The sequence below is a fragment of the Cynocephalus volans genome, chromosome 2 (genome assembly GCF_027409185.1).
Source record: "Cynocephalus volans isolate mCynVol1 chromosome 2, mCynVol1.pri, whole genome shotgun sequence".
In the NCBI taxonomy this organism is placed as follows: domain Eukaryota; kingdom Metazoa; phylum Chordata; class Mammalia; order Dermoptera; family Cynocephalidae; genus Cynocephalus; species Cynocephalus volans.
The window spans coordinates 124,776,767-124,802,659 of NC_084461.1; the positions used below are offsets into that span (position 1 = coordinate 124,776,767).

At 39.7% G+C, this 25,893-nt stretch overlaps 1 protein-coding gene and 1 pseudogene across 10 annotated transcripts in view; both read left to right on the forward strand.

The window, feature by feature from the left end:
• Positions 1-15,458, forward strand: part of LOC134369480 (protocadherin gamma-B7-like) — a 30,712-nt pseudogene extending 15,254 nt beyond the window's left edge.
• LOC134370930 (protocadherin gamma-C4) overlaps positions 1-25,893 on the forward strand; it is a 135,483-nt gene that overhangs the window by 87,292 nt on the left and 22,298 nt on the right. The window contains exon 1 of one of the 10 annotated variants that reach the window (XM_063087868.1): positions 15,337-17,893. The exons of 8 other annotated variants lie outside the window; for them this stretch is intronic. In XM_063087868.1, the coding sequence (XP_062943938.1) occupies positions 15,464-17,893 (2,430 nt within the window). In that variant the 5' untranslated portion in view covers positions 15,337-15,463. Of the gene's footprint in view, positions 1-15,336; positions 17,894-22,664; positions 25,110-25,893 lie in introns of those variants that run through there. One more of the 10 variants, XM_063087877.1, reaches the window with a different exon arrangement.

The window sequence follows — 25,893 nt, forward strand, 5'->3', positions numbered from 1 at the left end:
AGAAGAACTCAGTTAATGTGAACTTTTGGCATAAATGGGGAAAGTGGTTGTGACAAAAAGGATGAGGATCTCCCAAAGAAAGTGATGCCAGCAAAAAACTTCATATTAAAGGAACTCTCAGAGATATTTTACTGCATTAAAAGCTTAAAGGATTGGGCTGGCCCATGGCTCACTCAGGAGAGTGCGGTGCTGGTAGCACCAAGGCTGTCGGTTCGGATCCCATATAGGGATGGCCGGTTAGCTCACCGGGTGAGTGTGGTGCTGACAACACCCAGTCAAGGGTTAAGATCCCCTTACCGGTCATCTTTTTTAAAAAAAAGCTTAAAGCATAAAGTGTTGGAAGTTGATCCAAACTTAGAAAGGAGTATGGCGATTTGCTTACCACCTATCATAAATGATAGGATAAGAAGCCAAACACTCTTCAAACATTTCTTTATGTGTTTTTTACAAATAAATAAAACCCTTTCATCCTCGATAGTTCTAATGTTTTAAATTACACTGTATTACGTAAATATTAGTTTTACAATTTTTTTATTTCCTATAAATTTGTAACCAACAGTAAGAGTTTTTAATATTTTGATGAAAATTTTTAAAGGTCAAAGAACAACCATAATTTTTCCCATTAATTATTAAGATCACTTTACAGTTTCAGCTTGCATGGGCATTTTTTATGCAAATCTTTTTTAATTGGTTATGAATATTCATGAGATACAAAGCTGATTGTCGCCACTCGTGCCCAAGATGTGATGGCCAGATCCATACTGGCAGCATTCCCATTACCACAAATTGCGATTATACCCCATGTCCCCCACCCAATTATCCATGACCAACCTCACCATTCCCCTTTCCCCCACTCCAATTTGTATCCTTAGGTGTGCTCTCTCCCTCTGCAAGTCCAATGCGCCACTGTGGTCTTTCTTCCCTTCCTTCTTTCTCTCTTAGCTCTCACTTATGAGTGAATACAATGCATCGGCATTTTTAAGCTCCTGCTCTATTGTACAAAGAGAAGACTGCCTGTATATCCTCTTTTGCACTTTGCTTTTTAAAACTTATCAGATTTATTGACATGTAATATATATACAATAAAATTTACCCTTAAAAATTATACAGCTCAATTAATTTTGGCAAAAGTTTACATCTCTGTAACCAACACCACAATCAAAATATAGAACATTTTTATAACCTTCAAAACTTCCTTCATAACCTTTGCAGTCAATTCCTCACATCCCCAGCTCCACACAATGGCTGATCTGCCTCCTGTCACTATAAATTAGTTTTGTCTGCTCCAGAATTTCATCTAAATGGAATTCTGTAACATGAAAATTTTGTGTCTGCCTTCTTTTTGCTCAACATGCTTTTGAAATTCATCCATGTTGTTGCATGTATCAGTAGCTCCTTCCTTTTGATTGCTGAGCAGTAGTGGATTGTATGGATATATCACAATTTGTTTATCCATTCAATGGTTGATGGCCATTTGAGTTTCCGGTTTTGTGCTATTCTGAAGCAAGGTGATATGAACAATTGCATACAAGTCATTTTGTGGGCATTTTAAAAATTTCTCTTGGGTAAATACCTAAAAGCAGAATTGCTGGGTCCTATGATATGGGAAGAGTATATTTATCTTTATAAGAAGCTACAAAACTATTTTTCAAAGTTGTAATGTTACTTTACATTCCACTTGCTCTATGCCCTCACCAGTACTTTCTATTGTCATGTTTTAAAAATTTTAGCTGTTCTAATGGGTAGGTAGTACCATATCATGGTGGTTTCAGTTTGCGTGAAAGATATTGCACAGTATGCTGCTGGTTAGCTCAGTTTGTTAGAGTGTGGTGTTGTAAGACCAAAGTCAGGGGTTCAGATCCCCATACTGAACAGCCACCAAAAAAAACCCAAATTCTTTTTATAAGATATTGAGCATCTGTTCATGTGTTTATTGGCTATTTGTATATCTTCTTGAAGTGTCTACTCAAATCTTTTGCTCATCTTTAACTGAGTTTTATTGGCTTCTTTAAACTGATCTATGAGAGTTTTAAAAACTATATTCCAGATTTGAGTTCTATGTCACATACATGTTTTGTGGATATTTATCCCAGATTGTGACTCGTGTTTTCATTTTCTCAGTAGTATCTTTTGAAGTACAGAAGTTGCAATTTTGATAAAGCCCAATTTATTCATTTTTCTTTTATAGTTTGTATTTCTTATGTTCTATTTAAGAAGACTTTGCCTACTGAAAACATATGATGATTTTCTTCTACAAGTTTTATAGATTTACCATTCACAGTTTGGTCTATGAATTGTTTTGAGTTGGTGTTTGTGTATGTAGTGAGCTAAGGCTGAAGATTCATATTTTTCCAAAAGTATATCCAGTTGTCCCTTTGGAAAAATTTGCTGAAAAGGCTATCCTTCTACCATTAAATAATCTTGGTAACTTCATCAAAAATCATTTTGCTATGTATGTATGTATGTGTGGGTCTTTTTCTGTGCTCTGAGTGTGTGTATACATATATGCACACATGTAGACACACACACACACACATCGTCTCAGTTACTGTAGTGTTATAATAAAGTATTAAAATAAGGTAGTGTAAGTTCTCCAACTTTGTTTTCTTTTTTAAAAATTATTTTACCAGGACCGGCCCCTTGGCTCACTCAGGAGAGTGTGGTGCTGGTAGCGCCAAGGCCGCAGGTTCGGATCCTATATAGAGATGGCTGGTGCACTCACTCGCTGAGCGTGTTGCAGACCACACCATGCCAAGGGTTGCAATCCTCTTACCAGTCAAAAAAAAATTATTTTACCATTTTTAGATCCTTTAAATTTTATATATTTTGTCACTTTATTTAAAAACAAAAGAGACTTCTGGATATTGATTAGGGATACATTAAATCTGTAGCTTTGATGTGAGAAAAAGTAACATTATTGAATTTTTCAGTCCACAAACATGGTATATCTCTTCATTTAATCTAAGTATTCTTCAATTTTCCTTAGCAATGTTTTGCATTTCAGTGTACAGATCTTCTGCATATTTTGTGAATTTATTGCTTAATATTTAATGCTTTCTGTTATTCTAAATGACATTTTTAAAAAATTCCTTTTCTAATTGATCATTGCTAACATGTAGAAATACAATTTATTTTTGTATGTTGACCTTGTTTCCTGGGCCCTTAACAAATTGAATTATTAGTTCTAGTAGCTTTTTTGTACATTCTTTAGGATTCTCTACATACATAAACATGTTTTATGCAAATAAAGACAGTTTTATTTCTTCCTTTTCAGTCTGTACTTCTTTTCTTTATTTTACTTGCCTTATTGCATTGGCTAGAACTTCAGAGCAAAACTGAATAGAAATGGTGACAGTGTACATCCTTGCCTTGTTTTTGATCTTTACTGGGGAAAAACATTCAGTTTTTCACTATTAAGTGTCCATGATTACCTTTTAGCAGATTGAGGAAGTTTTGCTATTTCTAATTTGTAGACAGTTTTTAAAATGAATGAGTGTTAAATTTTGTCAAATGCTTTACTGCATTTATTGAGATGATCATATAGCTTTTCTATTTTACTCTGTCAATATGGTAAATTCCACAGATTGATTTTTGAATGTTTAATCAACCTTGCATTTTTTTGGATATGCTCAAGTTTGTCATCATATATATTAGCCTTTTTAATATTGCTGGATTTGATATGCTTGTATTATGTACAGGATTTTTGCATATATGTTATGAAGGATATTCATTTGTAGTTTACATTTATTATACTTTCTTTGGTTTATTAGGAAACAGCTTTTGGTTTCATTGATTTTTCTCTATTGTTTGTTCATTTTTTATTTCATTAATTTTCACTCTTATCTTTATTTTCTTCCTTCTTCTACCTACTTTATGTTTAATTTACTCTTCCTTTTTTTTTTAGCTTCTTAGGATTGTAGCTTAGATCACTGATTTTATACCTTTCTTTTTCTAATATAAACATGTAAATAAATAAAATTTTGTTCTGAGCTTTAGCTGTATCCAACTAATCTTGGTTATTATGCTTCCATTATAATTTAGTTCAAAGTATTTTCTAATACATCTTGCAATTTCTTCTTTGACCCATGGATTATTTTAAAGTGTGTTGTTTAATTTCCAAATATTTGAGGATTATCCAAATATATTTTTGTCATTGATTTCTAATTTAATTTTGTTGTGATCCAAGAGTATATGTTGTATGATTTTTATTCTTTTAAATTAAAATTTGTTTCATGGTACAGAATATGGTCTATCTTAGTCAATGTTCCTTACACACTTAAAACCTGTGTATTCTAGGGCCGGCCCGGTGGTGCACTCGGGAGAGTGCAGCACTTGGGAGTGCAGCAGCGCTCCCACCATGGGTTCGGATCTTATATAGGAATGGCCGGTGCGCTCACTGGCTGAGTGCAGTGCGGGCGACACCACACCAAGGGTTGTGATCCCCTTACCGGTCACAAAAAGACAAAAACAAAAAACAAACAAAAAAAAACTGTGTATTCTGCTGTCAGTTTTTGTTGTATCCCATAATTGTCAACTAGGTCAAGTTAGTTGATAGTGTTGTTCAGGCCTTCTGTTTTCTTACTGATTCTTTGTCTACTTGTTCTATCAATCACCAACAGAAGAGACTTGAAATCTCTAACTCCAAATATAGATTTATTTCTTCCTTTTAACTCTATTAGTATTTGTTTCATATATTGTTCCATATATGAAGCTGTATTAAGTGTTTGTATATTAAAAACACTTTTTATTTAAAATCACAATAGATTCCCTGGAAGTTGCAAAAATAGTATGGAGAGGTATGAGAGACAATAAAATTTCTTTATGGCTCAAAATAATCAGTTGGCCATACTTGTGTGGGTCTGTTTCTGGGTTTTCTATCCTCTTTCACTGAACTATGTGTGTATCTCTCTGCCAATACCACACTTTTTTTTTTTTTTTTGCCTTTTTTCATGACCGGTACTCAGCCAGTGAGTGCACCAGCCATCCCTATATAGGATCCGAACCCGCGGCGGGAGCGTTGCCACGCTCCCAGCGCCACACTCTCCCGAGTGCGCCACGGGCTCAGCCCAATACCACACTTTTTAAAAATTGAATCATAATTGATTATACATATTTGTAGGGTACAGAGTTGATTATCAATACTTGTGTATAATGTGTGATAATCAAATCAGGATAATTAAGATTACTATCTTGATGAATATTGCAACATTGTTAGTCTTAGATTTGGCTAGAGTAATTCCTCTCACTTTATTCCTCTTTTTCAAGATTGCTTTAGTTATTGTAGAGCCTGTGCCTTCATATAAAAATCTTAGAATGTTTGTCTATATCTGAAAAAAAATTTTTTTGCTCATATTTTGATAGGAATCATGTTAAGCCTAGAGATCAAAATGGGGAGAATTGACATCTTACTATGTTTAGTCTTCCAATTCATGAACATTGTATATCTCTTTCTCCATTTGTTTCAATGTTCTTTGATTTCTTTCATCAGCATTTTGTAAGTGTCCATCAATGGGTAAATGGATAAGCAAAATCCAGTCTTAGAACATTTTCATCTCCCCAAAGATTTCCTTTACTTGTTTTTAGTCAATTAGCACTCCTATCCCCAGGCAACCACTGATCTGCTTTCTGTCACTATAATTTTTCTTTTTCTAAGAATTTTGTATAACTATAATCATACAATGTGTAGTTTTTTGTGTATGTCTGGCTCTCTTTACTTGGCATATTTTTGAGGTTCATCCATGTTGTTGCATGTATCAGTACTTTATTCATTTTTATTGCTGAATAGTATTCCATTGTATGGATATTCCACATTTTGTTTATTCATTAATCCATTGAGGGACATTTGAGTTGTTTCCAGTTTGGGGTTATTATGAAAAATGTTGCTATAAACATTTGCTACAAGTCTTTGTATGTACATATGTTTTAATTTCTTTTGGTTATATGCCTAGCAGTTCAGTTTTATCAGTTTATGCTCTCATATTTATTTCCTTGCTTCTGCTTGCTTTGTGTTTACTTTGCTCTTCCTTTTCTAGTTTCTTGAGGTGGAAACATAGTTTATTGATTTGAGACCTTTCCTCTTGTATTTAATGCAATATATTTGCCTCTCAGGATTGCTTTAGTAGCATTCCACAAATTTTGATGTATTGTATTTTTGTTTTAGTTCAGTTCAGTATATTTAAATTTTTCATTTGATACTTCCTCTTTGACCCATGGGTTATTCAAAATTGTGTAGGTTTATTTCCAAGTGTTTGGGGATTTTCTTGTTATCTTTCTGTTATTGATTTTTAGTTGAATTCCAGCATGGCCAAAGAACATGTTATAAATGTTTCAATTCTTTCAAATTTGTTGAGTTTTGTTTTCTGACCCTGGACATGATCAGAATGTTCCATGGTGCTTGAAAATAATACATATTCTCTTGTTGGATGGAATGTTTTATAAGCGTCTATTAGGTTCTGTTAGTTAATAGTGTCATTTACCTCTCCTATATACTTGTTTCTAATTCTATCAATTGTTGAGAAAGAGTTCTATCAATTGTTCCCTTCCTCTGTATCCTTGTTTGTTGTTCTGTCAACTGTCAAATTGTTGAAGTCTCCAACTATAATGGTGAATTTGTCTATTTTACCTTTCAGTCTGTCAGTTTTTGCTTCATGTGTTTTGAAACTGTTGTTTACTACATACACATTTAGGTTACTATGTCTTCTTGGTGGATTGGCTCTTTTATGATTATGTAATGTCCCTCTTTGTTCCTGGTAATTTTCTTTGGGTAAATTGATATTTAGGATTGTTAAGCCTTCTTGATACTTGATAAACTGACCTTTTCATCATTTTGAAATGTTTTAATTTATCTTTGCTAATATATCGTCTTCTAAGGCCTACTTTTTTCTAATATTAATATAGCCACTTCACCTTTCTTATAGTGTTTGCATGGTATCTTTTTTTCCACATTTTATATAGAAGGTGCATTTTCTGTAGACAAGATATAGTTGGGTCTTGCTTTCTTACCCAGTTTGAGAATCTCTGACTTTTAATTGAAATGTGCAGACCACTTACATTTAATGTAATATTGATAAAATTGGAATTATGTCTATCATCTTACTCTTTGTTTTCTCCTTATCCTATCTGTTGTTTATTCCTTCTTTTATCTTTTCCTGCCTTCTTTTAAATTCATTGAGTATTGTTTAGTATGCTATTCTGTCTCTGGTATTAGTTTGTTAAATTTTTCTCTTTAATTTTTTAAGTGGGTGCTCTAGGATTTACAATATGCATCTTTAACTTATCACCATCTGCCTTCAAATAATATTATACTACTCACACATAATGTAAGTGCCTTAAAACAGTATGCTTCCATTTCCCCTTTCTGATCTTTTGTGCTATTGTTGTCACACATTTTACTTCTGCATATATTATAAGCCCCACAATATGTTGTTATTTTTGCTTTAACTTTTACATTTTAAAGAAATTAAAAGTGAAAAGTCTTTAATATTTAACCTACATTTTTATATTCTATTACTAATTTCTTTATGTAGATCCCAGTTTCCATCTGGTGTCATTTCCCTTCAGACCAAAGATCTTACTTTAATATTGCTTGCAGTTCAGGTCTATTGGTTGCAAATTTTCTTGACTTTTGTTTGTCTGAAAAAAAAAAAATCTTTATTTTGTCTTTTTTTTAAATTTATTTTTTTAATTGACAAGTAAAAATTGTATATGATGTACAACATGATGTTTTGATATATGTATAGATTGTGGAATGGCTAAATCAAGCTATTTAACATATGCATTACCTCACATACTTAATTTTTTTGTGGTGCAAACACGTAAAATTATTTCACTTTCATTTTTGGAAGATGATTTTGCTGGATATAGAATTCTTGACTGACCTTTGTTTTCTTTCGGTACTTTAAAGATCTTGTCCTCTCTTTTCTGCCTTGTACTGTTTTTGATTAGAAGTCTACAGTCTTTCTTATTTTTGTTCTCCTGTATTTAATATTTCTTTTCCTCTGCCTGCTTCTAAATTTTTCATTTGATCAATGACTTTTAGCCATTTGATTATGAAGGACTTTGTTGTATTTTTTATTATGTTCATCCTACTTTGGGTTTATTGAACATCTTGCTCCTGTGGGTTTATAATTTTCTTCAAATTTAGGAAGTTTGGGGTCATATTTATTCAAGTATTTCTGACACACATGCACCCATCTCCTCCAATTATGAGACTACAATTTTACTTATGTTAGATTTCTTGATATTCTCCCATAGATGCCTTAAGCTGTGTTTATTTATTTATTTCAATCTTTTTTCTCTGTTTGATTCTATTTAGGTAGTTTCTGTGGCTATGTCTTCAAGTTCAGTGATATTCTTCAGTGTTTAGTCTGTTGCTAATCCCATCTCATGATGCTTTCACTACATATATTGTATTTTTTACTTTTAGAAGTTCCATTTGATTCTTTTATTTTTCTCCATTTCTCTCCTCATTATCTCTACGTTTTCCTTTAAATCCTTGAGCACATTTATAATAGCTATTTTTAAAGTCCTTGTCTGCTAATTTTGTCACCTCTGTCATTTCTAGTGATGTTTTTCTTCCTGGTTTGGGTTCACAATTTGTTGCTTATTTGCATGCTTAGTAATGTGTTTATTGGATAGCAGACACTTTAAATGTTACATTGTTGAGTTTTTGGATTTTGTTGTTTTGCTTTTAGAAGTATTGAAGTTTGTTTTAGAAGGCAATTAAGTTTTTTGCAGAACAGGCTGATTTTTTTCAAAACTTGTTTTTAAGTTTTGCTGGCACAGGTCTATAGCAGCCTTTGCCTTGGGATAGTTTAGTCCTACTACTAAATTCTGACTTGGTTGCTCTGAATGTTCAGCAGGGTCTCTTTATTCTGGCCAAATGGAATTCAAACATTTGCCAGCCCTGTGTGACCTCCAAGAATTCTTCAGCTAATAAATCCCTGGCAGTCGTTCTTTGCCCAGCTTCAGAGGAGTGTCAGTCTATGCATGCTCAGGTCATTATTCAGCCAAAGACTAAAGGGGATCATTAGCTGTATTTCTGGAGTTCTTTAGGTAGCTCCATTCTCTCCAGTACTCTGTTCCATAAATTCTGGCTGCCTCAGTCTCCCCGAACTCTAATCTCTATTCCTCAGCTCAGAGAGACCATGGTATTATTCTTGGATTTTTCCTTTCCTGTCTCTAGGCAAAAAATTGGAGATCCTAGTTTGCAGATCCTCATTTGCTTTCCTTTTCTCATAAATTATAGTCCTGCACCTCCTTATGAGTCAATGTCTTAAAGAATTTTCCCACATATGTTGATAACTTTCCTAGTTTTTTTTATAGTGGTATGTCTAGTTCCACATGGTTGGAAGCAAAAGTTCTAAACTAACAATACATCCTGGAAATCATTCTGTACCAAGTTATAAAAATTCTCATTTTAAAAATAGCTTTAGAAAACTCCATTGTATGTGTACATATCATAATCTATAATTTGTCATTTAGGTAGTTTCCAATATTTTTGCAATTACAAATAATGCTATAATAAACAAGTTAGGCTATATGTAGTTTTGTAATTTTCAAAGTATATGTTCAGGATGAATTCCTAACAGTGCAATTGCTGGGTCTTAGGGTAAGTGCATATCTAGTTTTGTTAGATATAACCATTTCCCTCCTTACAGATTCTACAATTTTACATTCCTACAAACAGATGAAAATGCCTATTGTCCCTTAGTCTCATCTACAGAGTATGTTGTCAAGCTTTTTAATTTTTGCCAATCTGGTAAAAAAATAAAATAAAATAAAATAGTTTTAATTAGAATTTCTCTCGTTATTAGTGAGGTTAAATAGCTTTTCATATGTTTTAGAGCCAGTTTATATCTTTTCTGAATTATCTGTTCATGTTTTACATTCATTTTTCTATTCGTTTTTTTAGTGTTTTCTCCTAAATTTGTAAAAACTTACTTATCTATTAGGGATATTAGCCCTTTGTGCAAGATATAGGTTGCAAATATTTTCTCTCATTATGTCATTTGCCTTTTGACTATGCTTATTGCAATTTTTTACAATACAAACTTTTTGCAATGCTAAGAAAGATGAATCAGTCTTTTCTCATATTGCATTTCAGCTTTGAATCATAGTAAGACTTTCCCTACACCTAGGCTATAGAAACATTCAAACATTCACTGTTTGAAACATTCACTGTTTTCTTCTAGTGTGTGTATGGTTTTGGAGTTTTTACATTTAGATTCTTGATCTAATTGGAGTTTATTCTTGCATGTGCTGATTTGTGGATCTAATTTTATTTTATTTTTCCAAATGCCTATCTAGTTGTCTCAGTACTGTTTACTAAAAACTTCATTTTTGTCCCAGTGACTTGAGATAGCAACTTTATCTTGTACTAAAATTCTAAAATTCCAAAAGGTTTTAATGATCAGAAAGCCACATTTCTTTCTTCCTCAAAGTTTTCATTATGTACTGAAGTGAATTACTTCATTTAGAAAAAATAAATAGAGCTGCCTAGTTAGCTCAGTTGGTTAACACATGGTGCTGACACCATGGTCCAGGGTTCAATCCTGTTCTGGCCAGCCACCAAAAAACAGAAAAAATAAAATAAACAAACAACTCAGCCATACAAGGCAACCCAATTGGTAAGAACTAATAATAATTTGAATAGCAATGTAATAGCAACATGCTGGGACAAAATTGAAACAAATTCTATCTCTCTAAGAAGAATTTAGGTCTCTTAGATGATTTTCATGTGAACAAATTTAGTAATTCTTTTTCAGGTAGTTTCCTGTCATATTTAAGCTTTGTGACATAATAAGCAATAAGAGGGTACTAATGTGGTCAAGACTAGAAGAGAATAGTACTCAAATCAGAGAAGGGGTGAATATCTTTCTTTTTCTTAAGCTTTGACCCCTAAAAATCACTGTTCATACTTCCAAAATATTTTGATGACATTATTTTTTCTTGTTCTAAGACTAAATAGAGTAGAGGTCTTATAAAACTTATTCCTAAGATTCACAGATCACCTTTTCAAATCGGAGTATGCCAAATATTTAGGTAAACTTCAGATAAATATTAAGGCTAAACCATTCAGCTTCTTTACCAAATCCTTGAATCTCTCAGCTGTCTAAATTGGAATACATAATGGTTTGATTTATTGGTTATCTGTTTTTATTTCATTTCTTCTCAAATGATCCCTTAATTTGACCTATGATACTGTTCAAATAAACAAATTAGATTGAATTGAAATATTACCATACGATATTTAGGATTTTAAGAGGATTATATATATATATTTTTCCCCCCCCCTGGAGTGCAGTAATTTAATAGCATCTTGGCTAGGATTTTCTTATATTACTGACCCTGTAGGAATAATATTAGGTAATTAGGCAATTATCTAAAAATAATATTAAATAATATTTATTGAGAGTTTCTTCTGTGCCAAGTAGAGCCAGCTTCATAGGCGTGTGACCTGTGCAGTCACACAGGGCTCCATGCTTGGATGAGCCCCCGTGGTTACAAGAGCCCTGCACTTTGTTTAATGCCCTGCTGTCACCATCTTGAAATTCTTAACAAGCCCCCCATTTTCATTTTTCACCGGCCCCACAAATTATGTGGCCAGTCCTAGTGCCAAGCACTATTTTTTGCAATGAGGGTATATAATCTAATCTACAGTTTTGAAAGATCCGTCAGGTTTCTGTATGTGAAAAGGATTTTAGGGAAAGCAAAAGAGGAAGTAAGAATACCAGAGAGGAAACTATGGCAGTATTTAAGGGGGCTTTGACTCACGTGATTGCAGGAGACAAGGAAAGTAATTCATAGTTTCAAAATATATTTTGGAAGTAGTAAGCATTGGTATGGATTGGTAATGAATTGGATGTGGGGATGCAGAAGAAGATATTTAAAATGACTTGTGAATTTCTGACTGGAGTAGAAATGCCACTTACCAGATGAGGAAGGTTGGAGAAAGAACAGATTTGAGAGCATAGTCAAGAACTGGTTTTAACATTATAGTAAGTGAAAAAAGCCTGATACAAAAGACTACATATTTATAATTCCTTTTAAAAATTTTTAGGAAGGCAAAACTACACAGACATAAAGTAGATGAGTGGTTGCCTGAGGCTGAGGGTAGGAGAAAGGATTGACTGCAGACAGGCATGAGGGAAATTTTGGGGGTGATAGGAGTATTCTAAAACTGGGTTGGGTGGTTGGTTGCATGACTGTATAAAATCTTTGAATTGTATAAGTGAACTATATGGTATGTATAAAGCTATTAAAAGACTTTTTAAATGATTGAGATACCTGTGGTTATATTAATGAGTACTATTATTATTCCCATTTTACAGATAAAGAAAGTGAAAGAGAAGTTAAAAATAAAAATTTCATGGTTACATAGCTACTAAGTGTAATATCCAATACTGGAACTTGAGTCTTTTTGACACTAAGGCCTCACTTTTGGCCACTATATTATATTGATTTTCTATTTTAAAATTATATTACATTTGCTGCATATCATTGGTCAGAGGCTAACTTGAAATTATAAAAGAAAGAGGGACGATTAGAGACTGAAAAATTGTGTTGACCCTATATACTGGTACTTCCATTTCCCTGGGATATAGGTGACACAGCAAGTTATGACATCTTTGTTTTTTGTCCAGTGTAAGTTGTATTTACCACATCTTACTTGGCTCTTTGGCAAACTCTATTATCTCTTCAAATCATTAGGGTTAAGAAGCAGTTTTAGTAGGCCCACTGGTAGCTTGAAAGAGTGAATGTAGCTTCCAGAAATACTTACTCCTAGGGAGAATGGATGCACACAAATGAATATATATAAGTATAGTCCTCAGTATATGTTGTAATTCTGATGGCATGAAGATTGCTATATTAATAAACATTAAATGCCTAGTGTCCTGGACACTGGGGATACAAATAATCATCAAAATGGCGTGATACCTGCGCTCCTGGAGTTTTTTGTTTTCTGGATTTTTTTTTTTTTTAAACAGGGAGAGGTAGACATTATGCTTAAACAAAAAATAATTCTAAAATTTAAATTGTGCTAAGTTCATTGAAAAATATATATATAGGCACTCTGATACTGAGAGAGAATAACCAAGGATCCTGGTTTTAACTGGGACCTATGACCTCTTTTAGAAAATAACCTCTAAACTGAGACCTCAGAGATGTGTTGAAATTAGCAAAGCAAAAGGAGGGAGGAGAAGGAAGCTTTCCTGGGAGAGGAACAGCCTGTGTGAAGGCCATGAGGCCCAAGACAGCTTGACCGATGACACTGGCAGTAGTGTAATGGAGTATAGTGAGAGGGAGAAGGCATGAGAACTTGGATACTGTGCAAAGGATTTGGTCTTTTGTTTCAAGAGCAGTGGGATGCTACTGAGGAATAGCTGGAGAATTGCATGATTCAATTAAAATTTTGGGAAGATCACCATAACTACTGTGGAGAATGGATCTGAGAGAGTTTTGTTGTTTTATGAAGAGGTCTTATGGAAAACTATGGGCCTTATTAATGGGAAAACTACTTAAATGTTTAAAAGCTGGTTTTCAAAAAACAGATCGTGAATTAAGTGATGGTGAATGGGGGAAAAAAGATTGATAAATCAATATATCTCTGAATAACCCACTGGGTCAGTGCTTCTCAAAGTATAACGTGTCTTCAAATCACCCAGGTGTCTTGTTAAAATGCAAATTCTGGTTCAGTGGGTTTAGAATTGGGCATTTTTGCATTTCTAACAAGGTCTTAGGTGAACCCTATGCCACTGGTCCTCACACTTTGAGTAGCGAATGACTGGACTATACTAAATATTCTATATACTATATATTCTAAATTCTAAATATGTTCTATCTTTTAATGCCTGTGAGTCTTCTTGATGGTCTGGTCAGTTATCAAACTTGAATATTTAAAACTGGGGGTCTTACAAGGTAAAGTGTTAAGTACATGGAAAGATAGGTCACATATAGCTCTTCATCTCTTCAGGAAATGTCCCATATATTCTCACTTCCTATCTACCTACCTAACCTGCCTGCCTACCTCCTTACCTATGTTCAAGGTTCGGTTACATGCAATCAAAGTGATGTCCAAGACAAGTATACAGAAACAATATGAGGCTCTGAAACTTCACATCTAGTATCTAATGGGATGGTTTCCATCATTAATTGAAGCTTACTTGGTGCCAAGCACTTTACCTGTCTTATTAATTTAATAGGATAGGTCCAGGAACTCTTAGAGGTTAGTTTCTTGTCCAAGGACATACAAGTCAACTATGACATATTTCATAGCTGACTCTATGAATGATGATTATTCATTATCCTAACCATTGCTATTTTGTTTGGTGACTACAATTCTAACTAAATACATGAAACTCAAGGCTCTTTCTTCTGTGGCTAAAGGCATTATATGTCTCTAGACTTTATGGAGTTTTGCTGCCATTATCTCAATCATTTTATAAATAGGCCTGGTTTTCTTCTTTTTCTCTGCTTTGTGTTTTCTTCTCCTCCTCCTCCTTGCTGTTCTTTATTAGCAATGCAGCTTCTCCTCGTGGCATATGAACCCAAGATCTTGGGGAAAGGATTGCTCAACTAACTGGAAACATTTGAGACATTATGCTGTACGATTGAGATCATGATATTTGGGAAACACAGGGTAGGGAATTTCATGTTGCTTCCTGGTTCTTAAGATATGAGAGCTAAACAATGACATCCAGTTTTATAAAAAAAATAAAATCTGAATTGTATTTGTAAGTTTCATAGGACAGAGTTAGATAGTAGCTCCTGTTGATTTGACCTACTGAGGAAGTGACAGGGAATTATACAATTTCATTTGGTAAGAGATAAAACTGAAATTATTAGCATCTCCACAGAAATGCAAAATGCCTCTTTACAAGTAGGTCCGGCTACTTGTCCTTCTTCTAACAAGCCAGATTTGTTGATGTTTTCCCAGACAGTGTCGTGTGGTTTTCCGTCATGGTTTGATCCCCTTTCTTGTGATCAAAGAAACCAATTAAAGTGTATAATAGGCCTTGATTTGGCTTGGCGACTTGCAGAAGGGCTAGCATCATCGCCCCGGAGTTGCCTTTCCAGGCTAAGGTAGCTTTGCTATGTACAGATACTGGCAAGGCGCTTTGGCCAAAAACTCTGGAAGGAAGCCAAAGGAAAGTGAAGTTCCTGGCGCTAGCGCGTGTCCTGCTCTGGGAGCCCCGCGCTAACGCATTCTTCGTGCAGTTATTGGCTGGGACTCTGTGTGCCGCTGTCGGCCAATGAAGACGCTGGAGATCTGGCCCCGGCCCGTCCCCTTTCGGCGCCCCGGGATGAGGCAGAGACTGAACAGCCGGCGAGCAAATCAACGGCATCTAGAAAGCCATGTCCGATTCGGCGCCCAGCGCTCAAGCGCTAACCCGCTGAAAGTTTCTCAGCGAAATCGCTGGGACGATCTGGACCCCGCTGAGAGGAACTGCTTTTGAGTGAGATGGTCCCAGAGGACTGGAGGAGCGGACTGGTAAGCACCGGGAGAGTGGTGGGAGTTTTGCTTCTGCTTGGTGCCTTGAACAAGGCTTCCACCGTCATTCACTATGAGATCCAGGAGGAAAGAGAGAAGGGTTTCGCTGTGGGCAACGTGGTTGCGGACCTTAGTTTGGATCTCGGAAGCCTGTCAGCCCGCAGGCTCCGGGTGGTGTCCGGAGCTAGCCGAAAATTCTTTGAGGTGAACCGGGAGACCGGAGAGATGTTCGTGAACGACCGTCTGGACAGAGAGGAGCTGTGTGGGACACTGCCCTCCTGCACTGTTACTCTGGAGTTGGTGGTGGAGAACCCGCTGGAGCTGTTCAGCGCGGAAGTGGTGATCCAGGACATCAACGACAATAATCCCTCTTTCCGTACCCGGGAAATGAAATTGGAGATTAGCGAGGCCGTGGCGCCAGGGACGCGCTTTCCGCTCGAGAGCGCGCACGATCCCGATGTGGGAAGCAACTCTTTACAAACCTATGAGCTGAGCCAAAATGAGTACTTTGCGCTTCGCGTGCAGACGCGGGAGGACAGCACTAAGTACGCTGAGCTGGTGCTGGAACGCGCCCTGGACAGGGAACGAGAGCCACGTCTCCAGTTGGTGCTGACGGCGTTGGACGGAGGAACACCGGCTCGCTCCGCCAGCCTTCCTATTCGAATCACTGTGCTGGACGCGAATGACAATGCGCCTGCTTTCAACCAGTCTTTGTACCGGGCACGCATCCTGGAGGATGCACCCCCCGGCACTAGCGTGGTCCAAGTCCATGCAACGGATCTGGACGAAGGCCCCAATGGTGAAATCGTTTACTCCTTCGGCAGCCACAACCGCGCCGGCGTGCGGGAACTATTCGCCTTAGACCTTGTAACTGGGGTGCTGACAATCAAGGGTCGACTGGACTTTGAAGACACGAAACTCCACGAGATTTACATCCAGGCCAAAGACAAGGGCGCCAATCCCGAAGGAGCACATTGCAAAGTATTAGTAGAGGTTGTAGATGTGAATGACAATGCCCCGGAGATTACAGTGACCTCCGTGTACAGCCCAGTTCCCGAGGATGCCCCTCTGGGCACTGTCATCGCTTTGCTCAGTGTGACCGATCTGGATGCTGGTGAGAACGGGCTGGTGACTTGCGAGGTTCCACCAGGTCTCCCCTTCAGCCTCACTTCTTCCCTCAAGAATTACTTCACTTTGAAAACCAGTGCAGTCCTGGATCGGGAGACCGTGCCAGAATACAACCTCAGCATCATGGCTCGAGACGCGGGAGCCCCTTCCCTCTCAGCCCTTACTACAGTGCGGGTACAAGTGTCCGACATCAACGACAACCCTCCGCAATCTTCCCAATCTTCCTACGACGTTTATGTTGAGGAAAACAACCTCCCCGGGGTTCCAATACTAAACCTAAGTGTCTGGGACCCCGATGCCCCACAGAATGCTCGCCTTTCCTTCCTTCTCTTGGAGCAAGGAGCTGAAACTGGGCTAGTGGGTCGCTATTTCACGATAAGTCGTGACAGTGGCGTTGTGTCATCCTTAGTGCCCCTGGACTACGAGGATCAGCGGGAGTTCGAATTAACAGCTCATATCAGTGACGGGGGTAGCCCCGCCCTTGCCACCAACATCAGCGTGAACATATTTGTCACTGACCGCAATGACAACGCCCCCCAGGTCCTATACCCCCGGCCCGGCAGGAGCTCGGTAGAGATGCTGCCTAGAGACACCGCTGTGGGCCACGTGGTCTCGCGGGTGGTAGGCTGGGACGCGGATGCAGGGCACAATGCCTGGCTCTCTTACAGCCTCCTGGGAGCCCCCAACCAGAGCCTTTTTGCTGTGGGTCTTCACACAGGTCAAGTCAGCACTGTCCGCCTGGTCCAGGACACAGATTCGCCCCGGCAAACTCTCACCATCTTGATCAAAGACAATGGGGAGCCATCACTGTCCACCACTGCTACCCTAACTGTGTCAGTGACCGAGGAATCTCCCGAAGCCCGGGCTGAGTTCCCCTCAGGCTCTGTCCCCCGGGAGCAGAATAAAAATCTCACCTTTTATCTCCTTCTTTCTCTAATCCTGGTCTCTGTGGGGTTCGCAGTCACAGTGTTGGGAGTGATCGTATTCAAAGTTTACAAGTGGAAGCAGTCTAGGGACCTATACCGAGCCCCAGTGAGTTCTCTGTACAGAACACCAGGGCCCTCCTTGCACGCCGACGCAGTGCGGGGAGGCCTGATGCCTCCGCACCTTTACCACCAGGTGTACCTCACCACGGACTCGCGCCGCAGCGACCCGCTGCTGAAGAAACCTGGTGCCGCCAGCCCACTGGCCAGTCGCCAGAACACACTGCGGAGCTGCGATCCTGTGTTCTATAGGCAGGTGCTGGGTGCAGAGAGCGCCCCTCCCGGACAGGTAAGGATTAGCAAGTCATCCCTGAACCCTCTTAATGCTTTTTGATTCCTGCATCATGTTCAGGAAGGTATGAAGTTGCTTTTAATGATGAAGATGTTTTCCTGATGTTTACTGTCCACACTTTCACCTGGCCCTTCTTATATCAAACTTAGTGGCTTTGTGAAGACGGCGGGCCGCCAGAGCATGGTTTATAGTACCATTTCTGGGTAGAGTTACTTGACTCATCTGTGGACCCAATTCACACCCTCAGCACTCATTTGCCATCACAACTAACCAATCTTGCTGGGGCCAGGGGCGGGGGGGGGGCCTTAAACTATCATCCAAGATCTCAGCACTTAGAGTTAAACTTGGTATTATTTGTATTCCGAACGAGCTGAGGGATACCTCTAACTAGTGGCAGCTACTAGGAATTAAAAAACTACCCCCATTTGTCCACCTTTCAAGTGATTGCTACATCTGCATTGAAACTAATGGTTTTGGATCATTTTTCTTTGACACACATATCCTTTATCTCATTCTCAGATAATTTTCTATGAGTGAAATAAAGTTCTAGGCATCCTTTAAATTTTATTTCAAGTATACTACTGGAAATGATGTGCAGGTTACTTACAAAATATTTTTATGTTATAATAGTGATGCATGTGCATTGTAGAAAATTTGGAAAATACAGAAAAGTATAAAGGAAAAAATTAAAACTAATTATAATCCCCAAACCCAAAAATAATCACCATTAATTATAAAAGTAATAATTTACTTTCAAAATAAATCTAGACAACCCAAAAGAACATAAAATACAAAATGGGAGTACTTTTTGTGCTTTCAGTGCTATTCTCTATCCTCCCAGCACTATTTTTCTTAGGTAGACACATGATGTGAAAAGTAGATAAATTCATATCCTTAGAAAGGTAAAACATTCATTCATTCCCAGATGGTATGCAGATGACTGCAAGGCCTTTGCCTCCGAGGGAAAACTACATATACTCTTAATTGTGGGAGAACTACTGTTATTTTGTTACTACATGCATTTTTGCTATCAACACTTGGATCTGGCAGTTAAACAAACAAGGTCCACTTGCCAACTATGAGTCCTTGGCCAAGTTACTCAATCTCCTTTCTACACCTTTTTCTCTTTGCAAAATGGGAATAACAAGGGTTTATAAGATTAATGATGATATAACGTATGTAAAGTGCTTAGCGCAGTGCCTGACATATCATAATTGTTAAAAAATGATTAGCCATTACTATTATTATTTTTACTAGTTCTTCACCCACCCAAAATCTTAGACACCTTGAAAATGAACAAATATGAGCACAGCCAAAGATGACAAAGCCGAAATATATGAAAGGGCTAAGGAAGGATGAAAGTCAGCAAGAAGCAGCTACTGCTCTTCTTATCTGCCTGGAAAACAACTGGCATTTCACTAGAACAATGTTCTCAAACTTGGTTGCTCATTAGAATCACCTAGGGAGCTTTTAAAAATTCTGAAGCCCAGGCCACACTCTAAATCCATTAAATCACATTCTCTGAGAGTGGGATAAAGGCATCAGTATTTTTTGAAAGTACTCATGTGATGCTAAAGTGCAGACAAGTTTGAAAAACACTGCCCTAGAACTTGCCAGTCCATGATTAGCATATTTATGAAGCAGAGTGTTCTTCTGGTGTTCACAGAACCAGGAGCCAGCTTTATTGGGCCAAGCCCAATTAAAAAGAAAAAAAAAACTTTTATGTCATTTCTATCTTAAAGTATTACCTAGAGTAGCTCTAGAAGAGCATTGCAGGGAAGGCACAAGATAGGATTTAAGTCATCTAAAGAGAAAATCTTCCTAAACCAGTAGCACTTTGGCAGCTATTTTTAAAAAATCTAGAGTTGGACAATGGATATTGAGTTTCTTTTGGGTATGACAAAAATTTTCTATAATTAGATTGTGATTTCTATAATTAGATGATAATTGCATCACTTTAGTATTTGTAAATGTACCAAAACCATTGAATTGTACACTTTAAATAGGTGAATTTTATGGTATATAAATTGCATATCAATAAATCTGTCAAAAAATCTGCAGAAGGGAGAGTCACCTACTTGGCATAAAAAGGTCAAATCAATGGTGTGTAGGATTAAGGCTTTATGATGCTTCAATTTTAGTAAATCAGTCTGTGTGCTTGTTTGTTTTGGTGTGAACATGTAAATGTAATATAGAACTGCAGGTACCCATTGTTTAGCTTTAGACAGGTCTCTTAACCTCTCTGAACTCATTTCCTCTATTATAAAATAAAGATAACATCTACTTTGCAAGATTGCTGTGAGAATGAAGTTATGCATATAAAGTGCCTGTATGTAGCAAGTATTCAATAAATGTGTTGAGTTAATAAATTATAATACTCAACATATGGCAGACACTATAAAAGATAAAAGGACACTGTCCTGCCATTATGGTACACAGTACCATAGGAGACAGACCTACAAAAAAAAAAAAAAACAACAATAATAATGGAGATCTGCATAACACAAGGAGAAGTGAGAACAAAGGGGAAGAAACATTTAAGTGAGCCTGGGGCAATCAGCAAGACTTCACAAGGTGGTGATGCTTGAGCAAAGTGAAATAAAGATTGGGCTGGCCAGTTAGCTCAGTTGGTTAGAGCACACCAAGGTCTAGGGTTTGGATCCCCTAACCAGCCAGCTGCCCCAAAACAAAAAACAAAAACCCTAACCATTGAGTAATAGTTTGTCAAATAGTAAAGGGGAGAGGGGGGCAGGGAGAGGCCATTGCAGGAAATTCATGCAGGGGGATAATGGTATTTCATTATTGCTGAACCTTAAAGTGTGTGTGTAAAACAGACAGTCTGCAGAAGATGAGGTGAAGCAAGTAGGCAGGAGTTAGATCTTGAGTTACCTTTAGGCCATGCCAAGGAGTTTTGATTTTATTCCATATAGAATATAGTCATTGCAGAATTTTGAACTGACATATGTATGATGTCATCAGGGTTTTTTGTGTGTTTTAGAGAGATTATTCTGGCAGCCATAAGTGAAATGGATTGGGGATATTGCAACTAGAGTCAAAGAGACCAGTTAGAAGGTTATTGCAATATTTGAGAAGACTGATAAATGCTTGAACCAGAACAGTGGCAGTGCAGATGGAGGGAAATTACTACAATAAAATCACCAGGACTTGTTGATTGACATGATATAGGAAGTGAGGGACAAGAATGAGTCAAGGCAGCTGGGTGAATAATGATGTCCTCCACTGATATAGGTAGGTCAGGCTGATTTACACCTTCATCATTCCCATGGGAGAAGGTTAAATTTTTTTTTTTTTTTTAAATAACACAGAAAGCCTTTGAGACCAGAATGTTGGTTGCTAGCTCACCATAGCCAAAAGGATATTCCTGAGGATCAAGGGCTTGGAAAAAATTGGGGAGGATAACCCAGTTTTTGCTGTGGTTTTGGCAGCCAGTGATAACCTAGGTAAGGATTTGGATGAACTAAGAAATCTCATGTCCAGACCAGGCTGGACTTTTCTCTTTCTCTGTGATTTGGAGTGTTTGCCACTCAAATTACAGCTTGGAGGTACTTACAGTGTGAAATATGCTGTGTTTCTGTGCTTGTGCAAGGTAATAGCCAGGCTGTTGGGAGAGCTGAATGAGGGGTGGGGGATGGGGTGAGATCAAGTCTCCAGCTCCAAGAGACCCTCTGGTGCAAAGTGAAAGCTTGCTCTTTTGAAATGGTCTCGGTTGGTAATTAACAACATATCAAGAATACCGAGGTGTCAAATAAAGGAGATTTGTAGCACTATGCTGTTAGTAGCTGATCCCAATCATTCAAGGAAGCTGTTAAATCTGTGAACATTCGCATTCTGCCAGGTAATGAGATCTAGTCGTTAGCACCTCTCAGACACACTGATTCTTTACTGTTTTGGAGCATCTCCCTCTCCTGGCTTTCTCCACCCTGCTTCCATACTGTCCTTGAAATCAGTGAATGGTAATTTAATGTATCACTAGCAAATGTCTGAATAAGAGAGGATTGGTTTCTGCTGTGCCTCCTGTTACAATAAAAACGTGAACTGCATAGATTTAATTGGCTACGTTAATGTGTAAGCCTTTTCTGCAAAGAGATGGATATGTTTCTGAATAATCTGCAGAGAGGCAGAGTTTGGAGTACATGGCAGTGCTTCTAATTAGCTGTTGCTCTAATACAATCAGATTGAGACAGAAACTACTCGTTTAGAATATTGGTTGATGACAACACTGGCTTGAACAAAGTGGCTAGTCTCAAATGGCTACTCGCTCTCTGGGCTGCAGGTTGCTAGGGCTCAGGCTGTAGCTGTTTTCCCCTCCGAAAAGGGGCGGGGTACATTTGTGTGTTAGAAAAAAAAATACATGTATGTTGTCTGCCTCTCCACAGAGGTAATAGCTTGTGGAAAGAAATGCTGTTGAGCAGGAGGGAGGTGAAAAGATAGGTTGGGTGTTTTTTTCTCCCCTGTTTCGGTTTTTTCACCCCCAATGCTGCGACGCATTAACCCTGCTGCTGTTGGGACGTTCTCTGCTCAGCCTATTGGCTGAGCCCAGGAGCCGCTGTCGGCCAATCGGGTGGCGAGAGGCAGACAAATCTACCCCGCCACCAGCAAAAAACGGCGCGTAACCCTTGCGGCGCCGGCCCAACCGCGCCAGAGCTGGCGCGGGGAGAGGAGATAGGTGTCTCCAGCTGCTGTGGCCATTTGGGGCGGGTCGGCTTCTTCCGCTTCTCAAGACCAAGTAGAGAATTAGCGGGTGGCAGCAATGCTCCGCAAGGTGAGAAGCTGGGTAGAAATCTGGCGGGGGACTACTCTTTTGTTCCTCTTTTGCCACCTGGGTTACGTTTGTGGGCAGATCCGCTACCCGGTCCCAGAGGAGTCACAGGAAGGGACTTTTGTAGGGAATGTCGCCCAAGATTTTCTGCTGGATACAGAGACTCTGTCAGCTCGCAGGCTGCAGGTCGCTGGAGAAGTGAACCAAAGACACTTCCGTGTGGATTTGGACAGCGGAGCCCTGCTTATCAAGAATCCAATCGATCGAGAGGCACTATGTGGGCTCAGTGCCAGCTGCATCGTGCCCCTGGAGTTTGTAACCGAAGGGCCTCTGGAAATGTACCGAGCAGAGGTAGAGATCGTAGATGTGAATGATCACGCCCCCCGATTTCCGCGGCAGCATCTGGACTTGGAGATTGGGGAGGCAGCTCCTCCAGGACAGCGTTTCCCCTTGGAAAAGGCTCAGGATGCAGATGTGGGGAGCAATTCCATTAGCAGCTATAGACTGAGCTCCAATGAACACTTTGCACTGGATGTCAAGAAGCGCAGCGACGGCAGCCTAGTCCCAGAGCTGCTCCTGGAGAAGCCTTTGGATCGGGAGAAGCAATCGGACTACCGCCTGGTGCTGACTGCTGTGGATGGAGGGAACCCCCCGAGATCTGGCACCGCGGAGCTCCGGGTATCCGTACTGGACGTAAACGACAACGCCCCGGCTTTCCAGCAATCCAGCTACAGGATTAGCGTGTTGGAGAGCGCGCCAGCCGGTATGGTACTCATCCAGCTCAATGCCTCTGACCCGGACCTGGGTCCCAGTGGTAACGTCACCTTTTCTTTCAGTGGTCACACCCCTGATCGTGTAAGAAACCTCTTTAGCCTGCACCCCACTACTGGAAAACTTACCCTTCAGGGGCCACTAGACTTTGAGAGTGAGAATTACTATGAATTTGATGTGCGGGCTCGTGATGGGGGTTCTCCAGCCATGGAGCAACATTGCAGCCTTCGGGTGGATCTCCTGGATGTTAATGACAATGCCCCACACATCACAGTGACCTCAGAGCTTGGAACTCTCCCTGAGAGCGCAGAACCTGGCACTGTGGTGGCACTCATCAGTGTGCAGGACCCTGACTCGGGGTCAAATGGAGATGTTAGCCTCCGTATTCCTGACCACTTGCCATTTTCCCTAAAATCCGCCTTCAGGAACCAGTTCTCCCTGGTGACTGCTGGGCCATTGGACAGAGAGGCCAAATCAAGCTATGACATCATGGTCACTGCTTCTGATGCTGGGAACCCTCCTTTGAGTACCCACAGGACTATTTTCCTCAATATTTCTGATGTGAATGACAACCCACCCTCCTTCTTCCAGAGGTCACATGAGGTGTTTGTTCCTGAGAACAATCGCCCAGGGGACCTGCTTTGCTCTCTTGCAGCCTCTGACCCAGACTCTGGCTTGAATGCACTTATCTCCTACTCTCTCCTAGAGCCCAGAAATCGAGATGTGTCAGCTTCTTCCTTCATCTCTCTGAACCCCCAGACAGGAGCTGTTCATGCTACTCGATCCTTTGACTATGAGCAAACACAGACACTGCAGTTTGAGGTGCAGGCCCGGGACCGTGGCAACCCACCCCTTAGCAGCACTGTGACAGTTCGTCTATTTGTGTTGGACCTCAATGACAATGCCCCAGCTGTGCTCCGCCCTCGGGCCAGGCCTGGTTCCTTATGTCCCCAAGCACTGCCTCCATCAGTTGGTGCTGGCCACCTGGTCACAAAGGTGACCGCTGTGGACTTGGATTCAGGTTACAATGCTTGGGTTTCCTATCAGCTCCTGGAGGCCCCAGATCCCAGCCTGTTTGCAGTCTCTCGATATGCTGGGGAGGTGCGGACGGCTGTTCCCATCCCAGCTGATCTCCCACCACAGAAGCTGGTCATTGTGGTGAAGGATAGTGGTAGCCCGCCACTCTCTACCTCTGTTACTCTCCTAGTGTCCTTAGAGGAAGATACTCATCCAGTTGTCCCTGATCTTCGAGAATCATCAGCTCCAAGGGAAGGAGAATCCCGTCTGACCCTTTACTTGGCTGTGTCCCTAGTGGCAATTTGCTTTGTCTCCTTTGGTTCATTCGTGGCATTACTGTCTAAGTGTCTTCGTGGGGCTGCCTGCGGAGTGACTTGTTTTCCCGCTGGCACCTGTGCCTGTCTGACCAGATCTCGAAGGAGGGAGGGGCTTCCTCCTTCCAATGGGATCCTCCGAATCCAGCTAGGGTCAGATGATCCTATCAAGTTTGTTGATGTGGGAGGCCACTCTCATGGCTGTACACCCTTGGCTTCTGCACCCACTCGGAGTGATAGCTTCATGATGGTGAAGTCACCCAGTGCACCTATGGCAGGGGAGCCTGTTCGCCCAAGCTGTCCACCCTCTGATCTTCTCTATGGGCTAGAGGTGAGATCTTTGCAGGCTCAGCCAATGCTTGAGGATTGTTCTGATCCAGGCATATGGCTGGGCCATGTCCCAGAGAGTACTGGTCTCTCTGTAAGAGCCCATAGTCATGTCACCATTTTTGTGAGTGGTAACTATGCAGTACATGCTGTGCTTTAGATGTGTTTTGTGAATTAACCAGGGAGTTGTCACAGATTAGCACTTGGGGGTGGACTATGCCCCTGTATGAGAGTAACAAATAAAAGTAACAGGGGATCAAGAGCCAGGCTATTCTGAAAGCATGCTGATGGAATGTGGGAGCATAGCAGGCTATAGTGCACAAGAGTAGCATGCACTAGGCAATCATCTAAACACAGGTGGCTGCTTTCTCTACTCTTCTTAATGAGGGAGTCAGGTTCTGAAGTATCTTAACTCTAGGTTACCACTTCCCAATTGATTGAGGGGGACTAAGAACTTTGCTCCACAGTATCTTATACTCCCTAACCCACTGTGAAGAGAACTCTCTATGTGAAACAGAAGAGAGAAAAAGAGGAGAGAGCCAAGGGATTAGAGAGGCACACATCAAGGTGGTGGCAGAGATGTTTTGGTCCAGTTCTGTAGGACTCCTGGTCAAATCCTAATGGAATTTGAATTAGGTGCAGTGATGGAAGGAAGGTGAAATCACTTAATGTTGGAAAACTGGTTTACAGTTGAGGAATTCATAGAGACAGCCACTCTGAGAGTCTTTAAGTAGAGTTTTTCTGAGGTTGGTAAAACCATAAAGCCTAGAAGCCACACCTGGCCTTTG